Source organism: Martes martes, assembly GCF_963455335.1.
Source record: "Martes martes genome assembly, chromosome: 4".
Lineage (NCBI taxonomy): Eukaryota > Metazoa > Chordata > Mammalia > Carnivora > Mustelidae > Martes > Martes martes.
In genome coordinates, this window is record NC_137891.1 from 91787676 (window position 1) to 91803553 (window position 15878).

The 15878-nt window shown below is 41.6% G+C and overlaps 1 protein-coding gene across 1 annotated transcript in view; it reads left to right on the forward strand.

Moving 5' to 3' along the window:
- Nucleotides 1-15878, forward strand: part of SPAG17 (sperm associated antigen 17) — a gene marked incomplete at its 5' end in the record, with an annotated part of 289972 nt that overhangs the window by 248409 nt on the left and 25685 nt on the right. The window contains 7 exons of the mRNA XM_080801661.1: nt 1163-1262; nt 3583-3611; nt 4106-4200; nt 4947-5049; nt 6833-6961; nt 14144-14280; nt 15546-15730. Coding sequence (XP_080657787.1) covers nt 1163-1262; nt 3583-3611; nt 4106-4200; nt 4947-5049; nt 6833-6961; nt 14144-14280; nt 15546-15730 — 778 coding nt within the window. The remainder of the gene's footprint in view (nt 1-1162; nt 1263-3582; nt 3612-4105; nt 4201-4946; nt 5050-6832; nt 6962-14143; nt 14281-15545; nt 15731-15878) is intronic.

Below are 15878 nucleotides of genomic sequence, written 5' to 3' on the forward strand. Positions count from 1 at the left end.
CATGAACAAAAGAATCAATCACAACCCTCAGTTGCCACTCTGTTGTCACTCTTTCACATGGGAAGCCCATTACACTAGGACTGTCAATTTAACAAAAAAAACACAGAAGGCCCAGTTAAATTTCAGTTTCAGATAAACAACAAGTAACCTTTCCATATAAGTTTATTTCATGTTAGATTTGGGACATAGTTATATTAAAAAATTATTTGTTGCTCATCTGAAGTTCAAATTTAACTAGATGCCTTATACTTTATCTCGGATGTATACCTTGCAGCATTTGAATCTGTGACCTGTGTTGTGAGGGGACAGTCACCATAGAGGTAAATGGGCAGGTTGCCTAATAACGAAGGACGAACTAAATATATTTTTCAAACATACTAACAAACAAACAGACAGAAGAGTCAAACAGCATACTTACAGTCAAACAGCATACTTACAGCTGCCCTTGAAATATTCATAGTGGTGATTTTAAGTCAGTGCTCTCCAAAGTATTTCTCAAAACACTAGTTTGTGAAATGGCTGCCCCCAAAATGAATTTTATGATAAAATAAGTTTGGATAATCCTGTATATTGCCTTATTTTTTAGAGAGCCAGAGTGTAAATTAACTACATCCTACAATAACAAAACATATTTAATCTTGTATAAATCAGTGTTTCCCAAGTTCATATAACCATAAAACATGGAACCTTTTTAATTTTTTAAATCTTTGTTAACATCCTACTGAGACCATATTCTGGGGAATAGACTCAGAATAACCGCCCAAATTATCAAACAACTATTGTATTATACTTATATCCTTAGATTTTTTTTTAAAGATAAACAATTTCAACAAAATAGTTCTTTTTTTTTTTTTTATGTTTTGGTGTTCCAGGTATGAAGAAATTCAGTTAGATAAAACACTGATACCCCTAATGCTTTGGGATAAATGAGAGGTCAATACATTTTACATTTTGACAATAAGATGTGTGTTTTCTCATAGGATATTTCCTACAACTGGTCTGCTTTACTGTTATATTACAGCTTGGTCATGGAAATTCTAGAAAACACTTAATAGATTAAATATAGGCTCTTAGAAACCCTCTCAAGTGAGTCATCAGGGACTGACTGTGCATTGTGCTATCGAGAAGGGAGGATAAAAGTTAAATGTGTCTCTTTTTAAAGTTGCAGCCCACCTATCCGATTTATTCAAGGAGTCTTTGCCTGCTGCTCCAGAACGTTTGCCAGAAACACTGGATTCAGATTTCTTTGAAAAGAAATGGAGGTAAGTTGATCCCATACTGTGTTCCAATTAGCATGAAGCATACCAGTGATTGAGAAAATGGAGAGGGACAGAGTCCTAACTCTGGGTGATGACATCAGTGAGTTCTCAGCCTCTCATCTCCTACACTGTCAACAATTTATCAGACAGTAGAGGTGTTTCTTGTATTATTTGGGAGCTGAGAATATTGCCCTTTCCCATTGTACTTTCCTTTCCTTCCCCCCAGGAACACAATAAAAGCAATGCACTGGAAAAAGAAGTTGGAACAAAAGAGGTAATTCTATCTTGAAGTGTATATAAACATGTGAAAAGGTTCAGTTTTGTGGAGTCATGGAAATGGGAGAAGTTGAAAGGTCCTACCATCTAGGCTCTCTGCTGTTATTTGAATCTCTTCTACAATTTTGCTAAGTGGTTACTCAGCTTATGAGTGAGGATGTCACCATCTCTACAGGAAACCCATTTGACCATTACACAGATCCACTCCTTTTCATAAGCCAGAAAGTTCTTAGGTACTCTCTGTGCTCTAGTAATTGTAATATACTAATAAATATCCTAGAACTTAATGCAGAGCCTAGTCATCAACTTTCAAGGTTCTTATAATTCGATGAGGAATGTGCTCTCAGAGTTATGTGCTTTGGTTTCCTTTCATTCCTAGCTGAAGATACCACCCCACCAGGAAAGGAAGCCAGATAATATTTACTGAGTATATTGTAGTACACCTGGTACTGCTACACACATTTGCAAGGTTCCTCTCCAAAATGACTGGAGGAAGGATGAAGACTCTTCTTCATAAAAATGTCTGGGTTACCTTGTAGAATGTGTGGGAGAAGTAGTGAGATAGGACCCTCCATCTTATGAACCACCCTATATTCAAGGTCAAACTAGAAGGTATGGTGTTATCTCGTAGAATACCCCTGCCAAGGAGTTCTGAGAGAATGGTGACAATGTTGCCTACAGGGAAGGAGATGGAGAGGTTAGGGGACAGTGTGGGATGCAGACTTCCTTTTTATTACCTACTCTTTAATACTTTCTGAATTATGTGCCTGTGTTACCTAGTCACATTTTTAAAATCTTTGGAACATTTAACAATTTCAGGTTTTAACCTACAGGAAGATAATGGCAAGCCAACAGAAGTTTTTAAGAAGAAAGTAAAACACATAATTAGATTTGTGTCATAGAGAAGGGTTGGCAGCATGTAAACAGATCTGGGGAGGAAGGTTAAGAAATGAGAGAGTTTGCAGGAAATGGAGGGTGATCAACAAGTATCAGATTCTATGGAGGAAGGAAAATGAAAAGAGGAATTTGGGTTTATCACCTGAGAGATTTATTTTGAGAGAACAGCTCTAAGAGAGTGTAAACAATAGGCCACACTGCCATAAACTGAGGAATGAATCGGTGAGGCAGTAGAGAGCAGATATTTTAATAGGAAATTAAAGTTGTTTGAGTAAGACGATGTTTTGATGTGGCCAGTATTTTCTGACAGAAAAGCTAGTATAAGAGAGAGGGCACTAATCTCATGTCAGCAGACCTAGAGTCAGTTCCAGTTTGATTACTTATAGCTCAATGATGCCCGCTGGTTGTTTCAGTTCAGTAAAATTTACCTCAGGAATTCAGTTTGCTTATCTATAAAATGAGGTTAATTGGGCCATTTAATACCTGAAGTGTCTTTCAGCTCACACACTGGGTGACTAACAGCTAACTAGCATATACACTTATCCAGATCATGGGCTTGGGGGCAGGCAACCTGGGTTTTAATTCAGACTTCACCTCTTACTAGTTATGTGATTTAAAGAATGTTACTTACCTTTTCTACACCTTGATGTTTTGACCAGAAAAACGGGGGTAATAATAGTAACTCAGAGAGTTAGTGTAAGATTAGATGTGGAAAGCACTTGGTAAAATTTCTGGTATGTAATAAGGACCTAAAAATGAGAACTATCTCAAATAAGATTAGGTTCATCTATATTTAACAGACAACCCCTCAAGTCAGGGCTTTTACAAGAAAGTTTACCTTTCCTGATGTAAAAGAAGTCAGAAATGAGTAGTCCATGGTAAACAGCACCACAACATTGCCAGGAACTCAGATTTCTTCTTTTTGTCTGTTCCATCATTCCTAGCACATGATTTCCATCCTCAGGTTTGCGTCGTGGTTGCAGAATCCCTGCTGCAGCTGAGGCCACTTCATCCGTATTTCAGGATGTAGGAAAAGAGATGAGACAAGGACAAAGGGAAAGCCTCTCTGCTGTGTCAGCCTTCTTTAAAGGCTATCTGGAATCTTACCCATTGGCTTCAGTTTCTTGTCATTGGCCTTCCCCCTATATAGGAAAAGCTGGGAAGTAAAGTTTTTAGCTGGTGTATTGCCTCCCCAGTATAGGGTTCTCATATTGGAAAGACAACTAGCAGGGTTATCATGATCGCTTTTATTTTACTTCCTAATCACTGATCACACTAGTCATAAACCATTCCTTAGGTTTGGGTTTTAGCTTTTGTGAACCATGCTACTGAAATTATAGAGATCAGTAGAATCAAATGGACATTTAAACCTCAGAGAATTGAAAGGCATGCAAAAGAGGTCAACCATGTAGATTTTAGTCTTTTGAGATCAACTGTAGAAAACACTACCACGGGGCATCATTATTTCCTATCTTAAAGGAAAGGATTTCTAAAGTAGGGAATGTGACTGATTCTAGAAGGAGCAGAAAATGAACCAAAGCAAACTGACCAAAAACAATTTCTGATGAGTTAATTCTTACCAGTTTTATTGTTGGTGATTCCATTTTCTGTGGGATTTAAAGCTAAAATTCTGTGTCTTCTTTTTATCATTATGGAAATATCAACCAGGAAAGAAATTGAAAACACAAAAAAATACCTAACGGAAATTAGAAACAAAGTAATATCACCCTACTTCAAATCTGAATTGAGCAAGTGCTATCAGTCTCAGGTAATTGAATGTAGTTAACAACAATAGACTAAGAGTCTTTACAAAAGTTAATGCAATGCATGTGTCATTATGTAATCAACCTTTTCTGATGTTTCTTTCCTGCATCAACGCAACTGACTTTACCTTTCACCGAATCCATGTCCTCACAAGCATGAGAGGGAAAACCAGTTTCAGGTCTTGCACCTAAGGAGAAGTTTGCTGCCAATGTATTATTACTACTCCACCTCTCTGCTTTGCCTTGTCACTATTAATTACCCTCTACCATCCATTTTAAGGCCTTTTTGGATCAAATTCTCCCTATTTGTATCCTCTTATAGATTCTATTTTGAAGTTTTTATTCCATTAAAATTTCTGCCCCCATCTGCTCTTGAAATAGCACTGAATTACTATGAGTTCTTGGAAGCCCGTGGAGATAGAGCACTCCACTTCTGTGAACCCTGAAACTCCCAAGCAAAGTGAATATTTTCATGTGTTTTGAACTCCCTGTATTGCTACAAATGTTCCAGATGCTATTATTAGCCAAAAGCTGCTTGAGAAGAAGTTATAGGAAGTTATGACAGATTGACAAAAATCTAGAACCGAGTTAAACAGTCTCTTGAAAAACTTGTAGTTTGCCAACTTTCTTTTCGGAGCCTTAAAAAAAAAAAAATTGCTTTCATCATTGCTCATCAACTTAATGCGCTATTGGCTATTGCCTTCCAGGCTTGCATAAGTCTTAAAGGAAGTCTTTTGGTTTTTCCTTTCAGTTTAATTATCTGGACACCCTTTCTAAAAACCTGCCTCCTTTTACAAAGAGGGAGGAAGACACAAACAAGACAACCCCTAAGAATACATCTGATCTTCCTCCAGGTAACGTATTCATATAGCTGTTAGTCCTGTTAATGGGCTTCAATGAAGAATGCCTAACAAAGGCCTCTTAAGACAGAACTTGTTCCTACCACCTTTGGCTCAGTACTAGTTAATGGCATGACCTTTTGTGACTTGTGTATTATAAATTTGGCCAATATGAAGTACTTAAGACCTATGTAGAATTCTTGCCCAAAGTCCTTAACTTGAATTTAACCGAGAGGAAACAATCAAACAAATCCAGAATGTAGACATTCTATGAAACAACTGTCCTGAACTCTTCAAAAAAGTCAATGACGTTAAAAGAAAAAAAATGGAATAATTGTTCTATATTAAAAGAGACTATGGGCACCTGGGTGGCTCAGTTGGTTAAGTGGCTGACTCTTGATTTCCGCTCAGGTCATGATCTCAGGGTTCAGTCACTACATTGGGCTCCCCACTCAGCAGGGAGTCTGCTTGAGGATTTCTCTCCCTCTGCCCCTCCCCCTGCTTGCTCTCTCCCTCTCTCTCTCTCAAATGGATAGATAAATCTTGAAAAAAGAGACAGAAAGATAGAGACTTATGAGGCATATAAACTACCTGCAACACATAAATTTGGATGCTGTATTGAGAAAATAAACAGATTTTGGAGCAACTACACAAGTTTGAGGGGAGGACTGTAGAGTTGAGGGAATTGTGGAATATCTGTGAGTTTTCTTGGATGTGATGACAGTGCTACAGATGTGTAGAACAGTGTCTCCATTTCAAGAGATGCATGTTGGAGACTTTAGGGATGAGATGGAATTTAGTACTTCTCTTTAGTAAACTGGGTAGTAAAACCACCCAGATAGAAGGGTTTTCTACTGCACAATACTATACCAGACGCTCAGCTTCCTGGAATGAGCATAGCCAAAGGAAACCTCTGATTACCACAGAGATTGCAACGAGTAAGCCTGGAACAACAACATAGACATGAGATAGGAGAAATGAGAGATGAAGGTGGATGGTGCTGGTGCCTGTCTTCTCCCAGGCAGACAACTCTCATCAATGAAGCCTACTGTCCCCTTGAAAGGGGTTGATGCCACAGGTTTCTCAACAGTCCTCCAGCAGCCCACACTATTCAGCCAGGGTTGCCTACATACAAGTCAAAATCCCCAGGCCTTGATTGATTTATATTTTTTTAAAGATTTATTTATTTGAGAGAAAGAGAGGGCAGGGGAGGGGCAGAGGGAGAGAGAGAATCCTGAAGTAGCCTCCCCTCTAAGCCTGGACTCTGGACTTGATCCCAGGACCCTGAGATCGTGACCTGAGCCAAAATCAAGAGTGGGACACTCAGCCAACTGGGCCACCCAGGTGCCCCTTGAAAGATTTATTTTAGATTTGTTTCATTTTGTACTTCCTAGATATATTTTAATAAAAAGTCACATTATCATAATAATGAATGAATTTAAGATTGGAAACTTTAAAAAAAAAAAATCACATCTCAGTTACTCTGGCCAGGGTAAAAGTAGGCTAAATTACCAGGTCTCTGCTTCATAACCCAACCAAGATAACTACTGTGTTATCTCATAGAACCAGCTAACTCCCGGGGAGTGTGTTCTTTGTAGATACTGTCCTTTCATTAATGGCAAACATTACTTCATATAATGAAGACTCTCTCCCCCTGACTGGACTTCTTCCATGTGATCTTTCTAAAGGCGAGGCTGGTGGGAGCACCCTGTTCATGGTAAAAAAGAATAAAAACAACAGTAGTCCTTGTATCATTGTCCAGAGTATCACTTTATAATATTTGTTTGGGGTTTTCTAGATGGCCAGCCAGATTCAGAGGAGGAATCCCCACAATCCCCACGGCGTCTTCAAAAACTGAAGAATTTTGTGGATATCAAGGAGTCTGCTGGCCAGAACCAAACTGAACATTTAGAAAAACCTACTGAAGGTATGGTAGACATTTGCTTTATTCTGTTCATTCCCCAAACTGAACATTATGTCTTTTTGGACTAAGGAATATGGCACTGGGAGCTGAATGTATGGTTGGTCGTTACAGAAAAAATTCTAAAGGGTCACAGATCCTGAAGCTAAGGAACTTTGTAAGGCTTCTCAGTACATCAAAGCATCTCAAAAAATGTTCTGAGAATGACTGAAAGCCCCATAGTAAAAGGAAAAGATGGCAAATATGCTTTTGTAGATTATTATTGTATTCTATTGCTTTATTTTATATTATTATTTTATTTATTTTATTTTAATTAATTTATTGCCTTATTTGATTTTATCCCTCAGGGATCTGAGAGTTTGCCTTATGTACTAAAGATCAGGAACCTGGTAGTTTTTTTTGAAGCAGCCAGTAATTTGGTAGTTAGACTCAGATTGACCTGTCATTTCAGTACTTTCTTGGTCTGCAGGTGCTAGAAGAGAAACATAGAGTACTTATGCAGCACATCATCTCATCGAGGTAACAGAAATTAAAGTATGGAAAAATGCAAAGTAATTGTCGTACAGGGGAATCGCATTACACTGATCTCACTGAAGTTAATTCAACTTTATGGTTGGTCAGCAAAAAGAAAAACAGACTAATTTAAATCATGTAGGTGAATTTGCACTTCTTGATGCCTGTGGACATGGGCCATAGTGAAAGTGAACTGGAAGTTTGCCAATAGGTCTTAGTTACCTCTTATAGAGGGAGCATCGTGACACGTTTTGGGTAACTTAAGGGATTTGCCTTACTGATTTTAACGTTATCTCTTGTATAAAGTTTGTTCATTTAGTGGATAATTTGCTCAATGCCCTCTGTCTGCCAGGCATGTTCTAGGCGCAGAAATGCAACAGTTAAGAAGCTAAAGTCTTATAGGGCTGTGCCTACTATGGACAGACCTAGATAGTAAAGTAAACAAATGAATTAGATAAATTCAGATTGCTTGCACAGAGTAAAACCACATATAATGTATAGAGAGTGTCTTGGGGAGAGGGATGGCATTTCATTAGGGGGTCAGAAGGCTCCTCTGGGAAAGGACTTCCAAGCTTAAACAGAATGACAGGAAGGAGCCAACCATGCAAACACTGGGGGAGGGGAATGGTGCAAGTAGTGGGAACAGCAAGTGTGAAGACCCTTAGAGGAGAAGCAGCAGAAAAATTGGCATTTAGCTAGAAGAAAATGGACAAAGGAAGAAGCAAAAGGTGAGGTCAGAGACAGAAGTAGAGATAAGACTGTGTGATGCCACATAAGGACTTTGGGCTTTAGTCTATGTGTAGTTTTTAGTCAAACACCACTGGAAGGTTTTAAACAGGGTAGGAACATGACTAATCTATGTTTTTAAAAGATTACTCTGGTAGCTGTGTGGATAATAGCTTATGGTGGGGAAGGGAGAGTAGACAAGTGGAAACTGTGGTGGGGGAGGAAGCCACTGAGGCAGGACATGTGAGCCCCAGCAGAGACCTGGCCGGAGCAGTGGAGGCAGAGAAGGTGGGAAGCAAATTAACTGGAACCATATATTCTGGAGGTAGAGCCAACGGGACTCACTGGTTCACTGGATGTGGGGCTGAAGGGTAAGAGAAACCAAGGGTGGTTCCCGGGGTAAGTACCACAGGACCAGTCTTAGGCTGAGAATGTGTAGCTCTAACAGGTTTCAGGCGGCGCTGATGTTGCTGGTATAGGATCACCCTTCGAGAACCATGGCCCTAAGGCAAACTTTAGAATGTAACGTTCAGCCAGAAGAGGGGCCACAAAAGGCTACTAAGAAGAAGCAGCCAGTGAGGTCGGAGAAAAACAGGAGCATGAAAATCAGTGTTTCCAGTGGATCAAAGTGCCCCAGAAGGCCTAGTGAGATGTGGAATAACCACGGGACTGGGTAAGATGGAGATCGCTGGTGATTTTGGCAAAAGCACCCTCAGGGCATGATGGGGCCTGAAGCCAACTCAAGGGGGCTGTGGGCTATTTATGGAATGGCTGAAAGGAACCAGCAGCAGGAATGTGCAGCTTTCCCCAAGAATTCTGCTGAAAAGACGAGAGAAATGGCAATGCAGCTGGAGGCAGATAGGTGACCAAGGGAGAGATGTTAAAAAAAAAAAATTAGACGTATGGGGGATGTTGAGTTGCAAACAATAATTCAGTAGCGAGAGAGAACTTACAATGCAGGAGGAGGGAGCTTACTGCAGGAAAGCAAAGTTCTATAGAAGGTGAGAGGATGTGACATTTGGGGCAAACCCTGAGAGACAGAGTTGATCTTGGATATAAAAAGGCCACCTCATCCACAGTGACAGGAGAGAGAAGGAATATGGATACCCTGGCAGGTGGGTTTTCATGTTTAGTATGAGGCAGATGAGCAAGTCTGATGGCAGAGGAGTGGGTATAAAGATAGAAAGTCCAGGGCGCCTGGGTGGCTCGGTGGGTTAAAGCCTCTGCCTTCGGCTCAGGTCGTGATCCCAGGGTCCTGGGATTGAGGCCCGTATCGGGCTCTCTGCTCGGCAGGGAGCCTGCTTCCCTTCCTCCCTCTCTCCCTGCCTCTGCCTACTTGTAATCTCTGTCTGTCAAATAAAGTAAAAAAAAATAAAAAAAAGATAGAAAGTCCATTCCAGAGAAACAGGAAAGCAAAACAGGAAGGGGGTGACCAGTTGTTTCAGGTGACAGTTTCAGTTCATTAGAGGTCTCAGCAAGGTCAAATGTTGAGGGCTAGATACTATGGGGTAATGAACTAGATTAGGAGGTCATGACTTAGGGAGGAAAGTGGAAACAAATTCTGAAAGTGGTAACATTTTTGGTATTGGTGAGGTTGAGATTCGACCATGGGAGTTTCTGGGTGGAGAAGCAAGCGCAGGGTTTTGGTTGGTATGTCTAGCTGATGTCTCTGAGAGGTGAACTGGAAGTCCATCTGGGGTGTCAAGATCTCCAGGGAATCCAGGGAATGACTGAGAGGTCAGTAGATAACAAGTATGTGGGGACGGTGTAGGAATACAGTCTGATGGATGGGCTCCTAATAAATGGGGGGTTTGATATTTTTTTTAATTAACATATAATGTATTATTGGTCCCAAGGGTACAAGTCTGTGAATCATTAGGCTTACACATTTCACAGCACTCACCATAGCACATACCCTCCCCAATGTCCATAACCCAGACACCCTATCCCTACACCCTCCCCACCAGCAACCCTCAGTTTGTTTCATGAGTTTGTCTCCCTCCTGATCCCATCTTGAAATGGGAGTTTTTTAAAGAAGGAAAAAAAGTCTTTGAAATGAGGGCACCTATCACACCCCTAGGCACGGAGATTCCAAGACGAGAGACAATAACGTGGCTCCATAAAAGTAGTAGATTACGTTTTGATTTAAACAATACTGTTTAAGAAGTTCAGAATAGGAAGAGAGTAGGGGAAAGCTCTATCAGAGAGCTGGCCTAGGAGAAAAAATTGAATTTCATAGGTTTTAAGATTTAAGATTGGATCACTGAGACAACCCTCATTTTACCTGAGGAAACTGAAGCCTAGAGGAAGGCAAGCAATCTCTAAAATCATACAGCAGATCTGGGAGGGCAAGAAAGTGAGTTTTTTGACTCCTCATTTTCTATATTTTATTATGCTGTGCCCCAGACGCAGGAAGGAGAAAAGAATATTTTATACAAAAAAAAAAAAAAAAAAAAGTGTGGGGGTGTATGTGTTCCAAAGCCTGATAGTAGAAATGAACTGGAAACTAGCATAAATAGTTCAGTGGTTCTTGTTTGGTCATCGGTAGAGTCAGTCAGAGGAGGTCTGGATTTTGTAAAATAAAAAGGAACTTGTTGGCATTTGTTACAATAAAACTGTATAAATCTCATAGCAATTTAAAACAAGCATTTTTAGTGTTTGGGGTTTGGGGGTGGGGGTGGGCTGCAGCTGCCTTTGTTCCAGGCTGCGGGTGGACACACTAGGGGCCCCACGAGGCCCTGAGATCTGAGTGTGCACATTTCCTCCCAAATCCACACTCAGTGACACCACACTGAGAGCTTGAGTAGGCCAGGCGAGCAATCAGCAAATATTGCAAATGTGCAAAGTGTCCAAACCAGGGCAGTGTTTCTCCAGAGAGGCAGTTGTTAAACTTTTACCAGCACTCCAAGGGCTGCAGGAGAAATGTGGGGGTGTCACAGCTCCCACGGGGAAGGAGGTGCCTCCCCCCGGGACTAGCTGCTCTCAGGGTGGAGGGGAGCAGCTGAAGAGAGGTGAGTGGAAATGCATGTTGCGGCTCACAGCCTGTACTCAGGACTAGCCCCCTGCTCCTTACCCCTACCTATTCTCACTGGTCAGCTCAAGTCCTATAAGAGACCTCAATGTCAGTGGGGCAGAGAAATATGCTTCACTTGCAGGGAAGACATGCTCAGTGAGGAAGTACAAAAAGCCACACCCTGAGGGAAAGGAAAAAAAAATATTATGAATAGATACTACAGTCTGGCTCAGGGTAGAAATGGGGAGCCACGACAGCTTCTTCAGGGGGTCACACCCCGAGGTTGTAGTCAGATGATACCATTAGAGGACCATCCCAATTCCAATATTAAAGTACCTCTGTATCAGCTACTTCAAGCCCCTCTAGTACTCCTCTCCACTCCTCCAATCCCTGCTGAAGCCTGGGGTTGGCTCAGTAGGGTGATCATGCTTCTGTATTGTGGCAGGCAGCCTGGTGTGGAGTCTAAGAATCCAGGCTCTATCTGGCTCTTTAGAGGAGAGCTGTGTAACCTTGGGCACACTGTCTAACCCTTCTATCCCTTCCCATTTCCTCTTCTGTAAAGAGGGAATGATGGTATACACATCACGGGGTTGTCAGGATTAAATGGGTATCTGTAAAGTGCTTTTTGGAGTAGTGCCTGGGACGTGATTAATGCGGGATCTATATTTACTATTAATAATAACAGTATGAGCGATTAATTAGAACCCATCAGACTGGTAAAATGCAGTCACAGAAGTCATATGCTCATGGTAAGAATACAAACAAAAGACACGTCGAGCCGTTAGAATGGTTACATATGTCAGGAATGGTGACCAAAGAGAATAAAATATATTAAAATGTATATTGTTATATAAGGGATATGATAAAGGGCACAGACGAACAGTAGGATGAAGAGGTGCATAGGGCGAGGTTTAGAAGGGTCCTGCACAGGAGTTTCTCTCCCTGTGGAGTTGGGGTGCAAACCCTCCAGGCATGGATGTGTTCACCAACCCAGAAGCTCTCTGAACCCTGTGTTGTGGGGATTTTTATAGAGGAATGAACCACACAGTCATGACCAATCACTAACTCAATCTCCATTTCCTCTCCCCTTCCCAGAGGATGGAGGTGGGGGTGGAAGTCCCAAGCTTCTAATCATGGTTTGGTCTTTCTAGTGAATGGCCCCCATCTTGAAACCATCCAGGAGCCCACCAAGAGTAGCCTCATCACATCCAAAGACACTGTGATCGCCCAGGAAAGTCCAACACATTTACAAGCTCTGTGTCAGGAACCTGGGTCAAAGACCAAATATTAGGAAGAAAGATGTTCCTAGCACTCTTATCATCTAGGAAATTCCCAAGGTTTTAGGAGTTCTGTGCAAGGAACCAGGGGCGGAGACCAGTAAATAGGTTTTCTGTTAACGCACACTAGTAGGAAGAGCATGTTCCTGATGGAGGCTGACTCACTTAGTGTGCATTCCAGTCCTGCCACTTCTTTTCATTTCCTGAACAAGTTATTTAACTTCAGTTTCCTTGTTTGTGTAAAGAAAGAAAGAAAGAAAGAAAGAAAGAAAGAAAGAAAGAAGAAAGAGAAAGAAAGAAAGAAAGAAAGAAAGAAAGAAAGAAAGAAGACGAAAAGAAAAGAAAGGAGAGAGAGAGAGAGAGATACTGCTATTGTACTAGTTAGGATGCTTCGATTTGTAACTGAGTGAAATCAAACTCAAACTCACTCAACAGAGCTGGGGAACATTTCTTGGTGCTTAAAAGCAAACCACAGAGTTGCGGATATGGTGCCAGACCAGGGATGACTGGATCCAGGCACTCTGGCTTTTCAGGAATGCCTTTGTGTCTGCTTGCCCCTCTCTCTGGGCATTCCCCTGGCCTCCATCTTGCCCCATCCCTACTTGTCCCTGTTCGCTTTTATTCTCTCCTGCAAAGAATAGACTGTGTCCATGTGGCAAGAACCTTGACAAAAGAGAGCCAAGACTTTGATTCTTCCAGATCCATAACTTAGTAGGCAAGTTGGGATTATCCCTGCTGCCTTCTGTGGGAATATCCTGGTGAAGGGCCTGCATTGGCCTTGCATGTGTCATATGCTATCATGATGGCTGGGGCCAGAGATGTGGTGGCACCGGAAGTATGTGTGGTAGGAGTTGGGGTGGAGGTGGGCAATGGGGCGAGTGCTGAACGTACAGTAATCATAACTGCCTTCACCCTCAGCTTGTAGGATTTGATTAGGATTGAGTAAGATACTCTAGGTAAAAACATACCTGCTGTGCTTATCTATAGATGGTGGACACTCAAATATTGGTTTCCTTGCCTTGCCTCTCTTGATGATTTGAAGGTGTGAAAAGATATTTGGATATGAGGATTTAAAATACTGTTTTTGTTTCAACCTCCTGCATATTTGGAGAAATGCATACAACTGAAGCTCTGTAAATTACCTACTTTTGCTCACTCCTTTGTCAAGTTCAATGGTCTGAGGATTTAAGTCCTGGCTTAATTTATCTGTAATTACCAAGCCACTTTTTACAAACATAAATGCAGTCGTTGAACCAAAAAAATTCTTATGATTTCTCTCCCATTGGTTTTAAGAGATCTTTCAGAGCCAGCATTTATTGTGTTGTACCTTGTTGATTTAATGGAAAGAACCCTGAGAAGATCTGGTCACCCAACTTCTCAGAATTTGTTTTCTCATTTATTTAAAAATGGTGATGCTAATAAGCCTCTGTGGTACCCATCTCAGAGAGGTGTTGTGAAAATCGATGTTAAGTAAAATCTCTTTGTAAAATATAAAAACGTAACACAAGAATTGATAAAAAGCCTCTATTTCTTTAAATAAGTTCTTTATAAAGGAAAGGAGAGACGTTTTCCAAGTTGGTTTATGTTGTTGTAAACTGGTAAGATCTCAGATGTCTTTGAATAAAATGTCCATGTGGCACAATTTAAACTTCCTAACAGACCCAGAATCCTGTGTGCCTGTGAAAATTCCAACCCAGTCACTGCTGCAGGATGTTGCAGGACAAGCAAGGAAAGAGAAAGTGAGGTTGCCGCACTACTTGCTGAGTTCCAAGCCCAAGTCTCAACCTCTCACAAAGGTAACACAGACATGGGAACCAAGTTGCCAGAACCAGTTGGCATCTGATATAATCCTGACTCATTGAAGTTGCTGATTTCTAGCCGCCGTGTACTGCTGTTCACTGTACGTGTGAGATCACTTCCCCATGAAGGCATTCAGGTCACACAGAGATGAGCTAAGGCTACGCATTCCCGGAGCCAACTCACCCTGGCTTGGGAGAGGAAATTTATGAGCCAACTCTAAAATCATTGGTAGCTTGAAATCAGCCTGCGGGAGTTCTCGCACCATGGAAATCAGCAAATGTGACTGATCAACATTCTTTGCAGAGAGCTGGGTTAACACACACTACTGGATAAGGGGATCGTTGGCCACTCTTCTCATAACTCAGGATAAAATCCAAATGACAGCATCACAACAAACCCTGTTTGCTTCTCTACCCTCATTAATCCCCATACTCACTTCAGCCATTATGGGTTTCTCTTAGTTCTCCAAAACCACCAAGCTCCTTCCTTCCTCAGCCTCTAAGATAAAGATTCCCTCGCATCTCTGCTGGGAATCCTGCCTTCAGCCTACCAATCCAGTTTTGAGAATCAGCCTTCAATGCTTGCATGGCCACACCATGTTCATGGCCACCACAGAACTTATTGCAATGTCCATAATCAACAACGAGATCGGAGTCCCTGGGGTCTTGTTAGCATGCAGATTCTGAGTGACTGGGGCCCAAGAGCCTGCCATTTCCAGCAAGCTCCCAGGTCAGCCCCGTGCTGCCAATCTGGGGAATAACAAGGGCATAGGACAGTGATTCTCAAAGTGTGATTTCCAGACAAGCAGCATTGTAAGTGCCTGGAAATTTATTAGAAATGCAAATTCATGGACCCCATCCCAGACTTACTGACTGAAAAACTCCGGGGGGTGGAGTCAGCAATTTGGGTCTTAACCAGCCTCCTGGCTGATTCTGATGGAAGCTGAAGTGTGGTAATCACTGGCACCAAGAGCATAAAGTTTAGAATCAGGCAAACTCAAGTTTGAAACTTTACTCTGCCACTTACCACTTGAGCAAATGATGTCTTTCTAGTCCTCTGAACTTGAGCTTCTTTATCCTTAAAACAAAGCCTTAAATACCTCCTTACGTGCTCTTGTAAGGTTTACATAAGATTGTTAAAGCTCATTTCCTCCCATGGCCAAGCAGTTCTTTTCCTCTGGCATTTGAACCTTTATCTTATCTTGGGAACACAATATAGAAACCCTTTTCTTTGATTTGATTACTGTTTCCTTAATGCAAAGGTGCAAGATTCGGTTGGAGGAAGAGTGAAAACATCCTCTGTTGCCTGCGCTGCCATTAATAACATGACTTCATCCCCTTTTGGATTCCATCTTCTCCCACCATCAGTGAATTTTGGAGTGCTGGAAGAGGGACACACCTATGCCACCACTGTGAAACTCAAGAACGTGGGAGTAGACTTCTGCAGGTGAGGCCAAGGCACTGAAGGTCTGCTCAGGTCCCCTTCTCCTATGCTTGTCTTCAGCTGCCTGCATCAGTGAAGGTTTATTTGAACTGAACTCTAATTACACCTTGACTACTGAATCTTCACGTCATTCATTCCATCATTTACTCAT